Genomic DNA, 13,332 nt, shown 5'->3' with positions numbered 1-13,332 from the left:
AATTTTAAGTTTTCACATAGATGTGTCATTTCATCCAAACAGTTTTTAAATTTAATTTTTAATCTAGTGTAGTCATATTTTTTATTTTGAAAATGAGGGAGAAACAAACTTTTGTGGTCCTATATACTACTATTGAAAAACAACAAAAACATGGTTAAGTTGAGATAAAATAACGGCAGCATTTGTTGAATATAGCTTGAGAATTCAATTTAGCAAGGAAAATTCAAGCTACTAGTACCATCATTACATTTTTTCTTTTGAATTGAAGTATTAATTTCAATGTATATAAACCTTATTGATAATAACTACTACTAACATTTATATTTTAATGGTTTTGGAGTGTATATTTTTGAAACCATTCCCACAGCAAAATGATTTAGGCTTGAAATATGGGGGGTTAAAAAAAAATTGGGCGCACAAGTCATCTGGGGGTGCGTGAAAAATTTTGGGGGGTGCGCTAGAAATTTGGGGGTGCGCGAGAAATTGGGGGGTGCATGAGAAATTGTGGGGGGGGGGGTGCACGAGAAATTTGGGGGGTGCGCGAGTAATTTGGGGGGTACGTGAGAAATTTGGGGGGTGTGAGATTAGGTGTGAGTGTGTGAGTTGAGATTGGCTAGGATTATTACATGTGGATGCTCAATCTATTGGATGTTATTGACTTATGTACCATGCATAAGGATTACACTTATGTATAATAACTTCTCACCAGAATTACAGATCATTACATTTTTATTTTAATGGTTTTGGAGTGTATATTTTTGAAACCATTCCCACAGCAAAATGATTTAGGCTTGAAATATGGGGGGTTAAAAAAAAATTGGGCGCACAAGTCATCTGGGGGTGCGTGAAAAATTTTGGGGGGTGCGCTAGAAATTTGGGGGTGCGCGAGAAATTGGGGGGTGCATGAGAAATTTGGGGGGTGCACGAGAAATTTGGGGGTGCACGAGTAATTTGGGGGGTACGTGAGAAATTTGGGGGGTGTGAGATTAGGTGTGAGTGTGTGAGTTGAGATTGGCTAGGATTATTACATGTGGATGCTCAATCTATTGGATGTTATTGACTTATGTACCATGCATAAGGATTACACTTATGTATAATAACTTCTCACCAGAATTACAGATCATTACATTTTTATTTTAATGGTTTTGGAGTGTATATTTTTGAAACCATTCCCACAGCAAAATGATTTAGGCTTGAAATATGGGGGGTTAAAAAAAAATTGGGCGCACAAGTCATCTGGGGTGCGTGAAAAATTTTGGGGGGTGCGCTAGAAATTTGGGGGTGCGCGAGAAATTGGGGGGTGCATGAGAAATTTGGGGGGGGGGGGGGGTGCACGAGAAATTTGGGGGTGCACGAGTAATTTGGGGGGTACGTGAGAAATTTGGGGGGTGTGAGATTAGGTGTGAGTGTGTGAGTTGAGATTGGCTAGGATTATTACATGTGGATGCTCAATCTATTGGATGTTATTGACTTATGTACCATGCATAAGGATTACACTTATGTATAATAACTTCTCCCCAGAATTACAGATCAATCAATGAGATACTCTTTTGCCGACAACTGTAGTCTGTATCTGAAAAAAGCTGTATTATTTCTCTTTTGCCATTATGATATATGATTCTCTCTTCCAAATTCAAAGGGTTTTGCGAGGATAAACCATAATAAGGACAAATATGCAGGTAATTAGCCAAAATAAGTGTTAATTTGTTTTAAAATAAGTTTTGTATTTTATCCAACATTAATTTTTTTGTTTTTGACTATATTATTAATTATTAATTTATATATTCAACATTTACTCTTTAATTAATATATGATTTTAATTGCAACAATATTTTCCACAACTCACTTATATGATTTTCTTATATATCATCTTCAACGAAACCTTCACTCTCTTATTACTTTTGTTAGACACATCCCATCTCAAATAATCTAATCATAAATTATTATTTTACATCATATTCTTTAACCTACTTCCAACCTAATTATAGCTTAAAGCCTTAAAATAAACCCATTTAACAAAATGAGGTAGTCACTTATTGAAAGTTATTTGTTTATTATATAGATAGATAATTGTATTAAGTCACATATCTAATAGTTGCGGAATATTTAAGTGCTTTAGTTTAATCAATCTTTTTACTATTTGAGAGTTTTTTTTTTCTTAAGTTTTGAACCTCCAAAAATACTATTTGAAAGGTGCATTTAACCCTACTAATAGAAATTTAAGAAAGGTAAATCCATGACTTAATGGGCTCTGTTGTCATGGGTGCTATTGTGTCAACTATGGTTGAATTGATGTATTTTATTTTTATTTAATTAATAATCATATGATTGAATGTTTTTTCTTTAAAGCATTCCAAAAGGTGAAAATATTGCACACTTATGATAGAATATTTGACTTATATATTTTGGTGCATATACTAGGCTATCTAGGATTTAATTTATCCTAATTTTTGGCTGTTGACCATTTTCGGTTAACAATTTAGGATCTATTTAACGCGTAAAATATAAGTATCAGATAAAACAATACAATATACAACAATGAATTAAGCTTTTTAATAGACCCATATCCATCAATTAGTGTGATTTTAGGTGCAAATAAATAAACCCATATCAATCAATTTGACATATCTTATGTCCCATTGTGAAGGTTAATTACGAGTTAGATATAATTTCAATAAAGAATTTTAAGTTTTGACATAGATGTGTCATTTCATCCAAACAGTTTTTAAATTTAATTTTTAATCTAGTGTAGTCATATTTTTTATTTTGAAAATGAGGGAGAAACAAACTTTTGTGGTCCTATATACTACTATTGAAAAACAACAAAAACATGGTTAAGTTGAGATAAAATAACGGCAGCATTTGTTGAATATAGCTTGAGAATTCAATTTAGCAAGGAAAATTCAAGCTACTAGTACCATCATTACATTTTTTCTTTTGAATTGAAGTATTAATTTCAATGTATATAAACCTTATTGATAATAACTACTACTAACATTTATATAAAAAATTGATATATCTCGACATATATTGCTACAATTACCATCACATGGAGTAATATAAATACCCATAAGTGATTACGAATATGTGGATGTCAAATGAAATCTGTGAGTTGGTTTTGTAAGATATTTGCCGCAGACATGCATGGCTCATCTATCTACCTACATTATAATGTGCATTATAAACCATGTCAATATTATATGACTAATACCGAATTGTTTTTAGTTTTTATATACTTATCTTAGGTGTAATCTACTCAAATACACGTCAACTCGTTTCTCACACCCTTCTAACTCCATTCATTTCAATTTATTAAGGAAGATTATCAATAAGTTAAGGGATTATAGATACAAGTTATTTTCTAGATTTATTGAATAATTGATAAATTTAGTTTATTAATCAAATTCTTCAATAAATCAAAAAAGTTTCTTGTCTCTTATAAAAATAATTAGTAGTAGTATAAAATTTGAAATCACTTTTTAAAGATGAAGATCTATTTTCATCATGATAAAATCTATGAAGTTCAATTTGATCTCTAAAATAAAGAAGAAAAAAAACTTTAAATCAAAACAACTTGCCCTATATTCAAATCACCATTAACAAAAAGGATAATTTGGTCTATCATCAACACAAACACATTATACTCACAAATTTAGGACATCTCTTTTTGTTGGAGAGATATGAAGCCTCAAAAAAATAATGGGGTTAATATTTCAAGATTGTAAGAGAGGGAGACGTCACATCTTAATCTAAAATTTTAAGGAATTAAGTTTATGAGTCACCTCTCTTATGTAACCAACATTCTTCTCAATTATAGTCGATGTGAGACTTAACAACTTACACTTGAAATCTAACAATCTCCACCAATGTGAGTTCCAACATACTATAGTTGATCAAATATCAAGATCCATTATTTCACCAAGCGGGAACCACAACTACATACCACTTGTTGGAGAGTCCAGGCGAGCGTATAGGAGAAACAACTGGTCAAAGCTCCATGACCACAAGAGAGAGATACTACATCTCAACTCAAAACCTTAAAACATTAAGTTCATAATGATGTGAGACTTAACCACTTACATTTAAAATCCAATAATTTTTCCCAAGTGCGAGTTTCCATGTGGTTAAGTAAATATTATTGGGTTAAAGAATTACTTATCATTTAATAATTATTGATCACTAACACGCGTCTGCCTATGCCTAACTTATGTCCAAAAAAAATATAGGCCTTATGTCATGGTGAGTTTGTTAATAAAATTTTTTGTTGCTAAAAAAAAAAGTGTCTTATGTTATGGTGAGTTTGTTAATAAAAGATTATTGTTGCTACTAAAAAAAATTAAGAGTATTGTTGATATTATGAAAAATCCACACCAAATATTCTCTTTATATATAATATAAATATAGATATTTTATTTATCTCTCGGTCAAACTTTACATTATCAAAAATGTCTTTCCTTGGAATCAAAAGGTTAAAAGAAAAATTTAAATATCTTTGGAGGATAGAGATACAAACTTGAACGGCAGAAACTAGTAGAACCATAATCCCACAATGTGCTTTTGCCCACGCTATATCCACTTGTTTCCACGTCGTCGGATCTGGATTTGCTACAGTTCATTTTGCACTCAGTTTCACGCAGTTTTGAATTTCGGTCGTTAGATTAAAATCCGACAGTCCAGATTATATATTATTAAAATCAATTATTTGTAATCTGAACCATTCATTTATGATCGGACGGCTAAGATCCAAAATCACGTGAAACTGTGTGAAAGTTTTACCGCAAGAAATCCTATTCCCACGTCGCCCTCATCCTTATTTATTGATCCAAATTTCTCAATTTTTGGGTTTCTCTAATCTTTTATATTTTATTCCACTCCTCAATATTCTTTCCTACTAGTCAGAATCAGAACGCATCAACCATTCTCATCCCTCTATGCCTATTCACACACCTCTTATTATTAGGATACCACTTTAATTATAATATAAAACCATCTTTTCCACATCTTTCTAGACCAAACACAATCATTCAATCTCTTTGCTTCACTTTCAACATGAAACACACTCCTTCCTCGCTCATTCCTTTTATAATTATAGTCTCTCCATCACCTAATCTTTTTCATAATTACTACTAATTCATATCACAAACATACCAATTCTCTCATCCCCTTATCAATTTCATTTATCATCAAAAAAATTTCTTCAAAATAATCACACATCATTAGTATTTATTATCATCATATCATATAAGCAACCATGAAAATTTTCAGCCCTTCTAATTCCTTTCTTACGAATGTTGTGTGTCCATCCGACACCATATTCCTTAAAGTCCACAATAATATTTCCTATCTTTCCCAGCACAATAAAATTACATACATATAATTTAATATCTTTCTCGTCCTAATATCGAACTCTGAATTATCTGAATCTATTTTTTCTAGAATCTTAGAGGGTGATACATCAAAAAAAAAAATTCTCGCTAATTCCCTTTCCTTTTTCTATGGATCAACAAAACAAACAAAGTTTCCAAAACCCCAAACACATAATTTTCGACAAATACGAAATGGGAAAAGTCTTGGGTCAAGGAAACTTTGCAAAGGTTTACCATTGTAGAAGCCTTTCAACAAACGAGAGTGTAGCCACCAAGGTGATAAAGAAAGAGAAGCTAAAAAAAGAGAGGTTAGTGAAGCAAATCAAGCGTGAAGTTTCGGTTATGCGTCTCGTTCGCCATCCTCATATCGTTGACCTCAAAGAAGTTATGGCAACAAAGGGAAAAATATTTCTAGTAATGGAATATGTAAAAGGAGGTGAACTTTTTGCCAAAGTTGCAAAAGGAAAATTGAAAGAAGATGTTGCTAGAAAATACTTTCAACAGCTCATCAGCGCTGTTGATTTTTGTCATAGTCGCGGTGTGACACACCGTGATTTGAAACCAGAGAATCTCCTCTTAGACGAAAAAGAAGACCTAAAGGTCTCCGATTTTGGACTCTCAGCATTGCCAGAGCAACATCGAGAGGATGGGATGCTTTTAACTCCATGTGGGACCCCTGCTTATGTGGCACCCGAGGTTTTGAAGAAGAAAGGGTATGATGGTTCTAAGGCTGATCTATGGTCTTGTGGTGTTATCCTCTATGCCTTGGTTTGTGGATATCTTCCTTTTCAAGGTGAGAATGTTATGAGGATTTATAAAAAGGCTTTTAAAGGTGAATATGAATTTCCTGAATGGATTTCTCCGCAAGCTAAAATATTAATTTCGAATCTTCTTGTCGCGGATCCTAAAAAAAGGTATTCAATTGTTGATATTATGAATGATCCTTGGTTTCGAATTGGGTTTGTTAGACCCATTGCGTTTTCTATGAATGGTTCGAGTATTGAAGATAACGACAAAGACATCAATATTGATTTCAATGAGGTTGGTGAAGATAATGTTGATGTTCCTGAATTGATAATGGCGAAGCCATCTCGTCCTTTTTATAATGCATTTGAGATAATTTCGTCGTTGTCACATGGTTTTGATCTTAGGAATTTGTTTGAGACGAGGAAAAAGTTGCCATCAATGTTTATATCAAAATTTTCGGCTTCAACGGTCTTGGAGAAACTTGAGGTGATGGCGAAGAAGTTGAACTTTAGGATGACAGGGAAGAAGGAGTTCGTTGTGAGATTTGAGGGGACAAAAGATGGGAGAAAGGGGAAGGTGGTGGTGATGATGGAGGTGTTTGGGGTGGCACCGGACGTGGCGGTGGTTGAGTTTTCTAAGTGTGGTGGAGACACATTGGAGTATGTTAAGTTGTGTGATGAACAATTAAGACCTTCACTCAAAGATATTGTTTGGAGTTGGCAAGGTGACAATCATAACGATAACAACTCTCAATAGTAGTAATTAGTACTATAGTTTAAATACCATTTATGTAATCGGTAATTCGACAAAGGCTGATCTTGATCGAATATTTCAAATTTTTAGGAAACTTTTTTTAAATTTGATTTATCGAACTTATAAAATATGAGTTATCATATATCATGAGTAATCAGCAATGTATAAAACAACCATCAAACTATTGTCTTCATATAAAATCTTATGCTGGTTCCAACTTCCAATTTTTTTTTTTGAAGAGTCTTCCAAAATAATATTTATACTATAATTGGGGATAAAAATGCAATGAAATAAATTATTGATTCTTAAGATAATGGCCAACAAAAGGGTCCCTTGATATTTTTTCTGAGGATAAAGAAGACTAGTACGTACCAATAGGATTACAAAGAGAATTGGAAGATTTGGATTGAGTGAAGTTATATTTTTCCAATAATTGATTTGATACTTTCTGTAACCAAAAATGGTGTTTTGGTTGAGATTTTTATTGGTACTTTTTTGGTGTATATTATTTTGGCAAATAGTATATGATTTAGGAAAACGGGTGAAATAGGGATACTATTAGTTGAAAGTGCGTGAAAAAGTGGACATGGATGGACTCAAAATATCATAATCTAACGAACAAGTTAACTGTGTTAATTAATAAATGATCGTGTCATTGTGTACAAATCCAACATCACGTTGAGACAAAAAAGAAAACTATACTTAGACAGTTAAGCTGCAATTGAATTTATAGATTTGAATATTTTGATTAAGGTCATATACTTAATTCTATAATATAATTACATATTTACGTTATTTTTATCAAGTCAAAGTGTTTTATATGTGAGGTGGACAGTTCAATTTATGTGTCATTTAAGAAGTACTTTCGTCTATACAACATTTGTAGGGGTTAATGGCCTTGGAAGACATGGATTCACTTATTACTCTCACAAAATAATTGTTAATTTAAGCACAAAATAATTGTTTTAGAGGTTTTTTTAAGGTGAATATAAGCATCAAAGAAAATAGAAGATGTGTAAAGAATGATACACCTTGTATAATTTCTTGTCAAGTGCTCATTATATATATAAAGGAAAAATAACAAGTACAATTGTATAAGCGGCAATTCTGAAAATATTTTGCAGAGGTTAAAATTTCCGTAAAAAATGGCTTTAAAATCCTTGCAAAATGGTGCGTTTTTTGTAGTGTACGGCAGTGTGAAATGATTTTTTAATTTTCACAAACTATAATAAGTGGAACCACCGTGCACTATTTATCTACTTGGAATATTCTTGAAATACAGAGTTGAGAGATTGTTAAAATTAAGATTTTTTAATAGAGATATGATGTATTTTTGGATTTGAAGTTCTAAAATTCTGATTTAGTCAAAAAATTTAAATGAATATGTCCAAAATTATCTAATGTGTGTCGTCGTACATATAATTACAATAATATAACTAACATGAAAGAAAAATTGAAGAGAATCTAATCTAGATTTAATTTCCTTCACATCAAGTACGCTCAAAATTTTATTGGTATCTAGTATCTTCCATATAAGTGCTTTTTGCTCCTAATGGAATGGAGACATTGTCATTGATTCAAACCGACCTTCATATAAAGTCAATGAGGAGTTGCCTTCCCTTACGGTTGATATAATTTGTAAACAATATCGATATAATTTATATTTATGTAAATTAATAAAGGAAATAGATGTTTTCTTTTGTATTCCAAGTCCAAGATGCTGACAGCGTTGAAAATGAAAACTTAATAATAATAATAATATCATAAAATGCAAGGTGGATTTTATGGAACAAGAAGAAATTGCCACATACTCCTAGCTTCAACAAAATCATACAATAATTGTTCTATTTTTGGTAAAATAAATTTCTTTTTCATTAGCCTTCTTCTAGTTTTATGGGAAAATGAGTTTCAATAATTCATAGTTCGATCGTAAGGTTAAAAAGTTTGACTAATAATTATTTTCATCAAGAATCAAACTCGAATTTTCCTAAACAATTTGTTATATAAGGAACTCATTAACCATTTGAGTCAAATATTTTATTTAAAAAAATTATTATGTTTGTAAATAACATTTGCTTCAAAATAATTGACATATTTTATTTCTAAATCACATTAATCACTTTTTTTTTGGAAGAGTGTGGGATATATATTATTTCATTGTGAGACAAATTGGGCCAAGCCCAAAATATAAGTGATGGAAATTTAGAGAAGAATCTGCTAACAATTTTGGAGAGAATTTCTTTTCGCATCTCCCATTATTTCTCACGCGCCCTTTGCATTTTTATTTTATCCATTCAGATATCTAAGTAGCAAATGTCGTAAAAAGAGAAATCTAGAAAAAATAACGTTCGCTACTTAACATATGAATTGTGTTCGCATCCAAAGTAGTTGTCACCCCTATATATGGAATTTCAGTATTTTACGCCTCCACCTTTTAGGATGCGATTGCTGGTTGCTACTTAAGATGCAAGCACTTCATATACATTAAATTTTAAGAATTTACACATCTATTTTCTAAAAGGTGAAATTTGTTTTAGATTCTAGAACTTGAAACTTAGTTTTACTAAAACAATTTCGTATTCTTAAGTTTATGCTTTTGATATATTGATACTCGTAGTAAAATTCTTAAGAATACAAAAACTTAGTTTTACGCATAAATGTTGTAATAATCTTAGCCATTCATTTACTCGTAGTTTTAGTTGAGAATTTTACTTTGTGACAAACAACCCCCAAAACAAAGGACTAAATATGATAAAACTGTTATGACAATCCTTTTATACTATTTGCATTTGACATTTTTGGCCTTATATATATCACCAAAGACCGTAGATTTTCTGAAAAAAATTATATATATTTTTGTTACTCATGTATAATTATTTTTAATATACATATAAAATGTACTGTAAAATATATTATCGGTATACATGCATTATGAAGAAAAAAAATTACAATTCACAATCTAGTACTAATCTTAGTTATATATAAAAACAAAAAAATCTATTATTAATTTTGCGGCTTTGATTTTATTAATATTACAAATTTAGGCACCTAAGAATACTATGATGAAACTCAAACTGAAAATATGATATAAAAGGAACAAAAAGCTTAATTAAAAAAATTCCCTAGAAGAAACATTATTGCCTTTTGTTCTACTAATTAAACAAAGTCTTCTTTCATTTGGGGAATAGGAAGGTGTCCTTTCTCTTGTAGACTTCTAACTGTCTCATATAGACATTGCTTCACAGGAGTCAATTCCAATCCTAAGTTTTTCAGCTTTTGATTTGAGAATATGAATGGTTTCACCCTTGGATTCTTTTCATCTGAACACCTGCAAATTAAAGAAAGAAAAAAAAATATGTTTAGTTTTAATGTGTGAAAAATTATATCCCGGTAATTAAAGTTAATTACTAAGACAATTGTCTCACTCTTTTTAAAAAATATATAAAAAGTTACTCAATAAAAATAAATATTAATTAAACAAAATCAATCACATTAATTCTAAGACGGTTGCAAAACAATTTAAACAATTTTTTTTCTTTCATCACTAGTTTAATCTGATTTGATGGTCAATTCTAAAATCCAAATTATTTTACTGAAAGAAACACGTGCACTTAATTAAGGCACCAACCAATTATTTTATGATAATTTATGGCTAGTAGGTTTCTAATATATGATATATGTTTTACTAAACAAGTTTTCAAAGCAGGCCACTTTACTTTACCCATTCTTCAATCAATTTTTTATACATAGTAGTATAATAAGATTTTGATTAATTGGTTGATTAGGCACGTTATTATATTAATTAACTTAAAATGTAGGTAAAAAAGTGTGTGTGACAAAACAAGGGTTGGTAATGATTTATACAACTTGTTGTAAGCTCCACTCGCTTTTACATGTAAAATCATTGACTTGATTTGAGAGGCTTGGATTCACATCTTGAATTTATTCTCAATTCTTTTCTTTGACAAAATTGATTCTCGATCAATAGTACTAAAGTGGAAGTTTGGAATATTACATTAAGAAGTCAAAGTTGGTATACCTATAGACCCACCTTTCCACATCTATTGGGGTTTTCACATTGAAAACACTTCACTTGTCTATTTTAATTCCAATAAATAGGGATTTTTTTTCTTTTCTTGTTGTTATTCGATATCTGGTTTAAGGACGGATTAACTTAAGAGATATTATTTCTACTATTTTAAAAAATATAAATATAAAAAAAATTGTATCATCTTAATTAACATTTCATCTTCTCTCTATCGTCACAATTATTAATTTCTACAATCTCATATAATTTTATTAGCAAATTAACATGAACACGTAGGAAGTGGATACTAAGGAAAATAATCGGCGGGGGCGCAAAGTTACTTACTTGGTAGGAAGTGGATACTCAGGAAAATACTTGGCCAAAATTTCAACAACTTCACCACGGTGCAAGGAAGCATCAGAACATATGTATCTACCAGAAGCAGAATTAGTCTCATAAACAAGAACATGTGCTAATGCAACATCCTTAACACTAACATAAGATTGTGTTGCATTCACATAAGTCTTGGCTGAACCAGTAAGATATTTGAGGATGTGAATTGTACTTGCATTAACTGTTGATTGTAGTAATGGCCCAAGAACCAAAACCGGGTTCACTACAACCAAATCCACTTGGTTTTCTTTTGCTATATCCCATGCTGATTGTTCTGCCACTGTCTTCCCATAACAATACCAATTCTGCAAAAAAAATTAAAAATTAAAATTATTCATCAACTAATTAATTAATATTAATATTTTTCAAAGACTTTAATTAATAAAAATATTAATTCAGGGTTCCGGTTTGAGTGACATTATAGCGTGATAATATATTGAGTATATATAGTTAATTAATCAAACCTTTGTGTTCTTGCAATGTTCTAAATCACTCCAGTACGACTCATCAACCACAACATCTCTACTTGTATTTGGGTTCATATAGACGGTTCCAATTGATGAAGTGAACACCACACGTCTCACTTTAGCTTCTGCGGACGCTATAATCACATTCTTAGTTCCATTTATTGCTGGCTCCAACATTTCTTCCTGAATTCCACAAATCATTCACATTAGTAACTATTTATGTTACATTTTTGTATGAAATTTAGAAATATAAAACAGAAAAATTAAATTACTCACAGGGTTGTCAGTAACAGGGGAGGCTGTGTGGAATACACCATGGCAGCCATGAATAACAGATTGGATAGATTTAAGATCAAGAAGATCAACCTTATGCAAAGTTAATCTCTCTTTTGCTCCTTCCAACTCTTTCAAGTGACCATTCTTTGGATCCTCTGATGATAATATAACAAAAATTCACATATGCATGCATACACATGTTAGAAATGACATAAATTTCATCTAAACAAAAACATGAAATGATTAAATTGATTTGTTGCTTTATTTAATGTAACATGCAAGAAATAGTTCGCGACCATATCCCGACATAATATATATAGTTTTTGCAATCATTATCATAAAATAATTTATGACCACGATTCTATGTAATATTGAGAATCGTGTTCTTAGATACTATATGACTTCGATGTAAAACCTTAATTACCAAATTATCTTATAAATAAATGAAATATAAAAGAAAAAAAATGTCAATATTAACATGCATACCTGGGTTTCGGAGGGTTCCTCTAACGGTGTAACCTTTCTCCAAAAGAAGTTTAACAAGCCAAGAAGCTATGAACCCACCGGCACCGGTGACACACACAGTTTGGTCGGCACCGGAGACTAATGAAGTGTTATCATAGACAGGCATATTTTTGTGTATAAGAAGAAATAAACTTAAGTAAGAAAAAAAAAGTTATGGATGAGAAATTAAGACTAGAAAGAAAGAGCAATGAAGATAACAAAGAATAATTGCTCTAAAGTATGGGAGATAGATGCTTGTTGTTGGAAATGACACAATGAACAATATGGGCAATGGATTCCTTTTATAGATTTGAGAAATTAACACATTCACCTAATCTCTACCAAGTGTTATTTTTATAGTTATTTTTTACTCCTTTTTTGAACATTTCATATTGAAGAAGTAATAACTTTTCCACTTTGTAGCAAAAAACACATAGTGCAGAAGCTTCCCTTTATTGCTTAAATATAATTGTTTTAGGAAACATTTTGGAACACATTTTTTTTTTTTTTTGTAGACATGTGCACATATTATAAGAAATAATTTTAAACGCGGGTCTTACAAAATTTGGTTGACGTACATTTGAACATCATCCTATTTGAACATCGTCCTATTCTTAATTGTACAACAACTTGTACTGTAAAAAAATATGTACATGTTGTGTTCCATATTTTATTTTTATTACGTATTTTAATTACATGTGTATAACGACTTTTGCAAAAGAAATTACTAACCTCTGTTTTTATTAGCTATATATCGGACTCCCTTATGAAACTAAGAAACTAAAAGAAATTGATAGTA

General features: G+C 31.0%; 2 protein-coding genes across 2 annotated transcripts; one reads left to right on the top strand and one right to left on the bottom strand.

The window, feature by feature from the left end:
• The first annotated feature begins 4,521 nt into the window (after positions 1–4,521).
• Positions 4,522–7,008, top strand: LOC123924366 (CBL-interacting serine/threonine-protein kinase 25-like). The gene has a single exon (XM_045977228.1). It carries the CDS (start codon positions 5,496–5,498, stop codon positions 6,867–6,869), a length of 1,374 nt encoding a protein of 457 aa, XP_045833184.1. The 5' UTR covers positions 4,522–5,495; the 3' UTR covers positions 6,870–7,008.
• A 2,840-nt stretch (positions 7,009–9,848) lies between these two features.
• LOC123924373 (cinnamoyl-CoA reductase 1-like) lies at positions 9,849–12,857 on the bottom strand. The gene is made up of 5 exons (XM_045977238.1): positions 12,516–12,857; positions 12,030–12,184; positions 11,751–11,936; positions 11,239–11,591; positions 9,849–10,194 (listed from the first exon to the last, which is right to left on the bottom strand). The coding sequence occupies exons 1-5, from the start codon at positions 12,658–12,660 to the stop codon at positions 10,023–10,025; spliced, it is 1,011 nt and encodes a 336-aa protein (XP_045833194.1). The 5' UTR covers positions 12,661–12,857; the 3' UTR covers positions 9,849–10,022.
• Positions 12,858–13,332: the final 475 nt, after the last annotated feature.

The sequence above is a fragment of the Trifolium pratense genome, linkage group LG4, assembly GCF_020283565.1.
Source record: "Trifolium pratense cultivar HEN17-A07 linkage group LG4, ARS_RC_1.1, whole genome shotgun sequence".
NCBI classification, from domain to species: Eukaryota; Viridiplantae; Streptophyta; class Magnoliopsida; order Fabales; family Fabaceae; genus Trifolium; species Trifolium pratense.
Note: the sequence above shows the minus strand (reverse complement) of the source record. Positions and strands in the feature narration are given on the sequence as shown.

Bases quoted from the DNA above. Each gene is read 5' to 3' on its own strand.
- LOC123924366 (XM_045977228.1), top strand. From the start codon at position 5,496: ATGGATCAACAAAACAAACAAAGTTTCCAAAACCCCAAACACATAATT.
- LOC123924373 (XM_045977238.1), bottom strand. From the start codon at position 12,660: ATGCCTGTCTATGATAACACTTCATTAGTCTCCGGTGCCGACCAAACT. The intron at 11,592-11,750 runs GTTTGATTAATT...TTTTTTTTGCAG, and splicing joins AACATTGCAAGAACACAAAG to AATTGGTATTGTTATGGGAA. The intron at 10,195-11,238 runs GTAAGTAACTTT...TTTAATTTGCAG, and splicing joins GAGTATCCACTTCCTACCAA to GTGTTCAGATGAAAAGAATC.